Source organism: Doryrhamphus excisus, linkage group LG11 (genome assembly GCF_037039965.1).
Source record: "Doryrhamphus excisus strain RoL-2023G ecotype Guam linkage group LG11, RoL_Dexc_Guam_v1.1, whole genome shotgun sequence".
Classification (NCBI taxonomy): domain Eukaryota; kingdom Metazoa; phylum Chordata; class Actinopteri; order Syngnathiformes; family Syngnathidae; genus Doryrhamphus; species Doryrhamphus excisus.
The window spans coordinates 5,021,035-5,029,793 of record NC_136367.1 but is presented as its reverse complement, the minus strand read 5'-3'; the positions used below and the strand labels follow the sequence as shown (position 1 = coordinate 5,029,793).

Below are 8,759 nucleotides of genomic sequence, written 5' to 3'. Positions count from 1 at the left end.
ATTCATTCATTCATTTTCTACCGTTTTTTCCTCACGAGGGTCGCGGGGGTGCTGGAGCCTATCCCAGCTGTCTTAGGGCCGAGAGGTGGGGTACACCCTGGACTGGTGGCCAGCCAATCACAGGACACATATAGACAAACAACCATTCACACTCACATTCATATCTATGGACAATTTGGAGTGGCCAATTAACCTAGCATGTTTTTGGAATGTGGGAGGAAACCCACGCATGCACTGGGAAAACATGCAAACTCCACACAGAGATGGCCCGAGGGTGGAATTGAACCTGGTCTCCTAGCTGTGATCACTAGTCCACTGTGCAGTCTCACTGTGACTTCAAAAATGACTTAAAAGCACAAATGGATACCAGACTAAAACGGCACTCAAACAAATTTTCTTCCGAGTTGCGTGGGTTTACTCCAGTTTCACCCCACACTCCCAAAACATGCACGCTAGGTGAATTGGACAATGCAAATGACTCGTTAGTGTTTCCATTCATTGATGGCATGAATGTGAGAGTGAATGCTTAGCTTAATGAGCCCTGTGATTGACAACTAGTCTAGGGTGTACGCCCGAAATCAGCTGGGGTCGGACTCCGGTTCCATCTTACCTAAGACCGAAGAGGTTAACAGGTGAAATGAATAAATGAATTATAATATTAATACGCAGCACTACATCTTTTAGCCAGCAGTTAATTTTTTATTGGGCATTTGTGTGTTCTAAAACTAAAATTAATCAACAACCATGTATGAAAAGGTGTTGCAAAGCATGCTGGGAAGCACTTGAGTGATGTGACAGTATTTTATGTATTATTTGGTTTTGCCGTATATATATCTTTCTGGAAATAATGTTAAAAACATTGCAGGTTATATGACATTCGTGAGAAGGTGATGCTAAATTTATAATTTAAATATGTGTAAAGTATGCACAAGCGAACATTGCATGAGCAGCGTTCACTTGTGCATACTGTAACTGTAGTCAGGTCTGTTTAAAGTACAGTGCAGGAAGGTGAGCAGCAGTCGCACGGAGCTGTCATGTGACATTCCTGGGGCCTGACAATGACGGTTATGGCGTCCACGTCAGCACTTGATGGTAGAGATGCGCGAAGCTGTGGGAGCCAAGAGGTTCTGCAGTTGTGAGCAGAGAGTTGTCATGACACTTCTGCAAAAGGCACACATTGTGAAATCATTTTTTTAGGTGTGAAACAAGAAAAGAACTGGAAATGTCTGACAAACTCTGGGTTTTAAAGTGCTTACTTTGCATTATATTTGCTCAAAATAGACTGTGTCACACATCTTCATATACTTTTGAAACAAACTACTTAAATTACTTAAAATGTTACTACAAGTAGAAATTGTAAAAATAAATACATATAAACAAACACTTAAATAACACTATATACAGTATATTGCATGTGGTCTTTGTCTCCATCTGCTGTTTGCCAGTCTATTTTGGTAGATTCACGTTTCTGTGTAAAAATGAGTTTCGTATTTACACAGACGTCCAGACGGAAATTAACTGATATTGTTGCCATTGGTGTTTACAGGGTTTTGAATATTAATTCTAGAAAATATTTTATGCTGGTATATTTTATAGGAAACGCAAACGTGTGGCTATAGCTACTGCACACAATGGTTGAAACTAATATCAACGAGGTATTCTACAATGTGATATAAATGGTATTTAACTTAAGTATACAAACATTTTAATCGTATTTTATCACACTCATTGTATGGTAATTAACTATCCTTTCGATGTGTATTCAAATTGCTGAATTCCGATGCGCCCTGAATGGGGCGTGTTGTTGTTGCTGCGGTCACCTGACTCGTGAGTGTGTCATCATGTGGCGTTCACAGTCTGCTGGAATCTTACGGAGAGTGGAGACTTCACGGTGGTCTCTCGTCCCGGTTTTGTTTGTCCCGTTCAGATTTCCAGCATGGCGTGGACAAAATACCAGCTGTTCCTGGCCGGGCTTATGCTGACAACTGGCTCAATCAATACGTTGTCGGCGAAGTAAGTATACTTTATTTTGACGCCGTTTTGCTAGCCAAAAACTAACTGTATAGGGACTGTGTGTTTGTTTACCACATAAAATACTGCATTTCGTTTAAGACATTGTCCTACATCGCCCTAAGACCAAGTTTAGTGATTGGGTTTACTTTATTACGTTTGTACATTCGTCGTATTTACACGTAACTACTGCTAGCATGCAATGCTAGCTGCTAACAAATGAGCGACTATAAAGTTGCTAATAAATCAATCTCATGTGCGTGTATCGACAAGTAAGATAATGTTAAGACTGCTGCCGGAAGGGAAACACTATTCAAACATCTTTATCTGAAAATTAAACCACATTGACTGGAGTTTTCCTGGTGAAATATCAGTATAATGACCAGCATGGGGTGTTCATAACATGATCAACATGTTAGGTCACGAGTACATGCAATGACTGACAGGCATTATCGTTTAATCGTTTTTTAACAACTAACTTAACATTTCATATCAATGCGAATGAAAAAAAGCAAATTCATTGACACACCCAGCTAGAATCTTAGTAGTGAAAATGAGCTGAAACGGCAATAAATGAATGAACTCAACCCTGATTTAATCACATATCTCAAACAGACTCTTATCCGTTTTAACCATAACCAAAATGGCAAACGTGAACACACCGTAATCACTCCCACGGTGCAATTACAGAAAAGATGAAATGGAACGGGAACGGGAATAAAATATCACAGGGATAGATGTTTCCAAATGTTCAAGGATACGGTTTAGCGGCTTGGACCGCCCCTTTCCAAACATGGTAATAGCTTTCCTTTTCTTTGACATACTGCCATCAAGACTAAGTGTAAATTGAATTTCTTAATCAGGAACTATATTAAGGGCTGCACGGCGGTCTAGTGGTTAGCGCGTAGACCTCACTGCTACGAGACCAGGGTTCAATTCCACCCTCTGCCATCTCTGTGTGAAGTTTGCATGTTCTCCCCGTGCATGCTCCCACATTCCAAAAACATGCTAGGTTAATTGGCGACTCCAATACTACTACAATAGTCCATAGGTATGAATGTGAGTGTGAATGGTTGTTTGTCTATATGTGCCCTGTGATTGGCTGGCCACCAGTCCAGGGTGTACCCCACCTCTCGGCCCTAAGACAGCTGGGATAGGCTCCAGCTCGTAATAATTAATAACAATAAGGCTGCACGGTGGATGAGCGGTTAGTGCGCAGGCCTCACAGCTACGAGACATGAGTTCAATTCCACCCTCGGCCATCTCTGTGTGGAGTTTGCATGTTCTTCCCCGTGCATGCGTGGGTTTTCTCCGGGTACTCCGGTTTACTCCCACATTCCAAAAACATGTCTATTATAGAAAACAACATGTCTATGTCTATTAGTTTATTTAGCCATGTTTATGCTCGCAAAAAGCACTAAACTCATCACGCAGTAACTTACCATTCCAAAGGTGTACCTAAAAATATACAAAGAAGTACCAATATGAGTTTTGAAGTTTCCCATTCTGCATTGTGTCTGAGCAAAGCAGTTCATTGGAGTTCATTTCCACCCTCGGTCATCTCTGTGTGGAGTTTGCATGTTCTCCCCGTGCATGCGTGGGTTTTCTCCGGGTACTCCGGTTTCCTCCCACATTCCAAAAACATGCTAGGTTAATTGGCCACTCCAAATTGTCCATAGGTATGAATGTGAGTGTGAATGGTTGTTTGTCTATATGTGCCCTGTGATTGGCTGGCCACCAGTCCAGGGTATACCCCGCTCTCACCCGAAGACAGCTGGGATAGGCTCCAGCACCCCCCGCGACCCCCGTGAGGATAAGCGGTAGAAAATGAATGAATGAATGAATGAAAGGAACTATATTAAGTACTGTATAAGAAATTCAAAGACGCAAGATTGTCTCTGTTTTTCTTTACTTCCCCAACAATGTGTGATGTCAGCGTTGTACCGCCTGACTCACGCTGGTCGATGCCGTGCAGACGTTTACAAGCAGGTCATGTTGCAGACAGACAGATATTGCTACTAACAGCTAAAGTTTCACTACCGTCACATGATTAGATACAGTCGTGCAGGGTTCGTTGCACCTTGCTTGGTCGGATTTTACTGAAGCGGTGCAACAAAGGCTTGGTTCTGAAGTGCCGTGAGGAGCTGAGCTTGAGGGAAGTGCTGCGTCGTCACATTTTACGCCTACGTTCCCTTGTCTTGCCATGGTAATGGGCCATGCTTCCTCTTATGGCCTGACTATGAAACTTTGTGTGGATTTGTTGCACCATGGCATTAACCACATTAGCTGACAATAGAGCCTGTGCAGTGGTCATTCAAAAGCAACTCCTGCGTATTTTGGCAAGGATTTGTCCTCATTCTCTAGAATGCGATATAATAATGTCATATTTATACCCTATGTGTCAAAGTATTGCGTAACTTGAGACTGAACAATAATCTGAAAGCGACACTTTAAAGGAATCAGGTCAGGTGGCGTCATACTTATATAGAAGTGAGCTCTGCTTCTTTCAAATCTAAAATTTGAGTTGTTTTTCATTGTAATTGTGATGTAAATAATGTTTTTTTTTGTGACCAACAGATGGGCAGACACTTTCCGAGCACCGGGCTGCAATAGCGACCCTGATCATGCATTCTCTCACCCGTTTGTCCAGGTAATGTGTTGCCTTGTCTTAGTAATATATATATTCTATACTGACACACAACCTGCTGAAAAATTGAATCTATTAGTGTGTTTTTCAGTTAACACTGAAAATTAATCAAATCAAAAAATCAAATCAACTTTATTTGTAGAGCACTTTTCCTGCAAGGACATGCAACACAAAGTGTGTTACAGAATTAAAAACAATTACCACAATTAAAAAGAAAACAATTACAACGAAAGCCTCTCCCTCCCACCCTCCATACTGGACACACACACACACCCACCCACACACAATCACACACACACAGTAGGGAGACATGGCATAGCACTGACGATCAAGGAAACGCCACCTTTGGGGCCGTCCACACTGGGAGGAGCCGCAGGCCGTGACATCGGGGCACCAGCACCCGGGCCCCCCGACTCCCACAGACGGGCGGACCCCCACATCAAAGGGTTGAAGGGACCCAAGGACAGTGGAGGACCCCCTCTGAGGAAACACTGGAGTTAAAAGCTAAAGACTAAAAGCATAAAATAAGACTAAAAAGAAAGAAGAGTTAAAAATATTAGTTAAAAACCTGATTAGAAAGGTGTGTCTTTAATCTTCTTTTAAAAATATCAACAGTCTTTGCAGTCCTGAGGCTCTTCGGCAGGCTGTTCCACAGGTGGGGGGCCACAAGTGGCTAAATGTTGCTTCACCGTGGGTTTTCGTTCTGCTAAAATGTTGCCTCTGTATATTTTCCAGTTAGCATACAATATGGTGCACGTGTTGTCATGTTACTGCGTGGGTAATTTTATCACAAAATGTCCTATTAGTACGGGTACTCCAAAATGGATTTGTTTATTCTGGAATAATTAATGAGTCTAACCATGGTTAGTGATTGTGGAATATGAGTAGGAATGAGTTTCCTAATGTTAATGTTTGTGTTTCCCACCCAGGCAGTGGGGATGTTTCTGGGCGAGTTCAGTTGTTTGGCTGTCTTCTACATCCTACTCTGCCACGACCGTCGCAGTCCCGAGCCCCAGATGAACGCAGGCCAGAACTTCAACCCTTTCCTCTTCTTCCCCCCCGCTATGTGTGACATGTTGGCCACCTCAACTATGTATATCGGTAAGTCATCCTTTTAGAATACCTGTTTTTTAATGGTAATGGTTTGATTTCATTTGAACAAGCATCAGATTACAATTGAATGCATCCCATAATCAGTTCACAGTTCCACATGTCCAAAAGGAGAAGGAAGAAGCAAAGCTTATTAAATCCTACCCCTCCATCTGGTACTTTTACAATCAGTAACTCTTACATTTGTTCACTTCCTGCTTTCCATAATACAGTTTAAGGGTTTTTTTATTATTAATATATATATATTTTTTAATTTTGTAATTTTTTGTTATTTGATATGACCATACAATGACATTATGTGTACTGTTGATTTTGTTAATACTTGGGTTGTTTATATTGTTTATTTTTCTATATTGTGTATTTTGTACTGCTTAACTGATTCTGTACTCTTGCTGCTGTGCAATGCAAATTTCCCCACTGAGGGACGAATAAAGGCTTATCTTATCTTATAGTAAGTGTCAATATAGTGATATATATATATATATATATAGCACATCATTTTCATCTACTCTTAAACTCTCATCTATTTCCAAGTACTTAGTGCTTGTAAGCAGGAGTTCAACTGCGTCCTTCAGCATCACATCCTATCCTATCCTTGTCTGAATGTTTAGCTCTCAGCATGACCAGCGCCTCCAGCTTCCAGATGCTTCGCGGAGCTGTCATCATCTTCACAGGTCTACTTTCTGTGGCGTTTCTGGGGCGACGCCTCATAGCCAGTCAGTGGCTGGGGATCCTCACGACCATTCTGGGCCTGGTGATAGTGGGGCTGGCCGACTTCCTCAGTGGACACAAAGATGACAGTCACAAACTCAGTGATGTCATCACAGGTGAGGCAGATGATGCTCGGAATTCGCATCCGGTATTAAGTTTGAGAGAGTTCCACACCCAACAAAAAATTTGGACCACGGTTCTTCTCTTCTGTCATTTTTAGGAGACCTTCTGATCATCCTGGCTCAGGTCATTGTCTCTGTACAGATGGTCCTGGAGGAGAAGTTTGTCTACAGACATGATGTCCATCCTCTGCGGGCTGTTGGAATTGAGGGTAAAGCAGATTTGTCAAATTTCCATGCGTGAAATAGTAAGAGTTTGCGTATTTTCCATACTATTTTTTGAACAAATAGACGATGCACCTTATGTGTTCCAAAATATGTAATTTGTTACTTGATTCGCTAGGGATCGTCTCCAGCTGCTGGTGAACCTAAGCAGGATAAACACAATAGAAATGCATGGTATTGTTGGATCTGTTTCCATGTTTAGGATAGACTCCAGCCTCCTGTTAGATTTGTTCACTTCCTGCTTTCCATAATACAGTTTAAGGTTTTTTTTTTTATTTTTTATTTTTTTTAATTTTGTAATTTATTGTCCCGTACCGAAGTACGAGGTGATATGACCATACACTGACATTATGTGTACCATAGTAACTGTCAATATAGTGATATACTATATATATATATGGCACATCAAGAGTTTGCGTATTTTCTGCACTATTTTTTGAACAAATAGACGATGCACCTTATGTGTTCCAAAATATGTAATTTGTTACTTGATTCACTAGGGATCGTCTCCAGCTGCTGGTGAACCTAAGCAGGATAAACACAATAGAAATGCATGGTATTGTTGGATCTGTTTCCATGTTTAGGATAGACTCCAGCCTCTGTTTTGATTCAGCAAGAGATACGTAGAATCGCTAATAGGTGGATTATATGCCATTTTCTTTGTCCAGGTTTCTTCGGTTTCATCGTTCTGTCGCTGCTGCTCATCCCCATGTATTTTATCTACGTGGGCGAATTCAGCGATAACCCCCGACAGGTTTTAGAGGATGCGCTCGACGCCTTCTGTCAAATCGGTCACCGGCCGCTCATCTTGTTGGCCTTGCTGGGCAACACCGTCAGCATCGCATTCTTCAACTTCGCCGGCATCAGCGTCACCAAGGAGATCAGCGCGACCACACGCATGGTGCTGGACAGCCTGCGTACGCTGGTCATATGGGTGGTGAGCCTGGCGCTGGGATGGGAGCAGTTCCACGGCCTGCAGGTTCTGGGCTTCTTGGTTCTGCTGGTGGGCACCGCACTCTACAATGGACTGCATCGCCCTCTGCTGGCCAGAATACCTTGCTGCGCTGGGCTGGCGGGCGGAGAGGAGGAGAGCGGCGCAGGAGAAAGGGAGAGACTGCTCGGAGACGGTTCGGTGCAGGCACCTGACGAGAGCTGAATTCGGTACACTTTGCACACACAACATCCCCAAGTCAAAAACACTGTACCTTTTTACATAATACATTTTTAGCATCCCATTGCCTTTTAGAAACATACAAAAGAGGTGTTCCTTTTTTTTGGACTTTTTAGCCGAGTATCCTGACTTATTTCAATGCATGTTCTCCCAAAGAACATGAAACCTACTAGTCAGACATTCATTTTAAAGATCAATGGGATTTTTTATGGGGATTTTACTGGTCGCTCACTTCCTTGCTGTTTTTCAAAATAACTTTTAATTTGTTAAAATGCATTTTTTTATTGTTATTATTATTTGTAGGATTTTTTTTTAATGATGCTGACCAAGCAGTGAGTTCGTGCCAAAGAGTTCACAAAATATAATTTCACTTCCATGACTGGAAGAGGCACTAAGTGTTTTTTTTAATGGGGGAAATGATTTGTGTTATGGAAAGAGTCTGTCACTAACAATAAGGGATTTGCACAAGCTGTACAAACCGAGTGTCTATTTCATTTCACTTTGCTATAATTGAAAAAAAAGGGAACTGTCATTAAATCCGACGCTGTAAATCATGTCATGGTGGACAAATGTTGTATGCATACAATTAAGTACCTTTCTTAACAAGCCAAAAATGGCTCCAATTTCTGCACTGCCGACAGCAGCAGCAGCAGCTGACACCTGCTGGCCGTTCACATCCTGAGTCAGCCCAACATCCTCCCCAAGGACAGTTGTAATGCTTTAGTGGAGGTCAAAGGTTAAACCAAAAGAATCCCTTAGGATTTGC

General features: G+C 42.0%; 1 protein-coding gene across 1 annotated transcript; it reads left to right on the top strand.

Annotated features, from left to right (window-relative positions):
- The first annotated feature begins 1,813 nt into the window (after positions 1-1,813).
- slc35f6 (solute carrier family 35 member F6) lies at positions 1,814-8,547 on the top strand. The gene is made up of 6 exons (XM_058091695.2): positions 1,814-2,013; positions 4,588-4,660; positions 5,587-5,758; positions 6,379-6,594; positions 6,699-6,809; positions 7,491-8,547. The coding sequence occupies exons 1-6, from the start codon at positions 1,937-1,939 to the stop codon at positions 7,976-7,978; spliced, it is 1,137 nt and encodes a 378-aa protein (XP_057947678.1). The 5' UTR covers positions 1,814-1,936; the 3' UTR covers positions 7,979-8,547.
- The last annotated feature ends 212 nt before the right edge of the window (positions 8,548-8,759 follow it).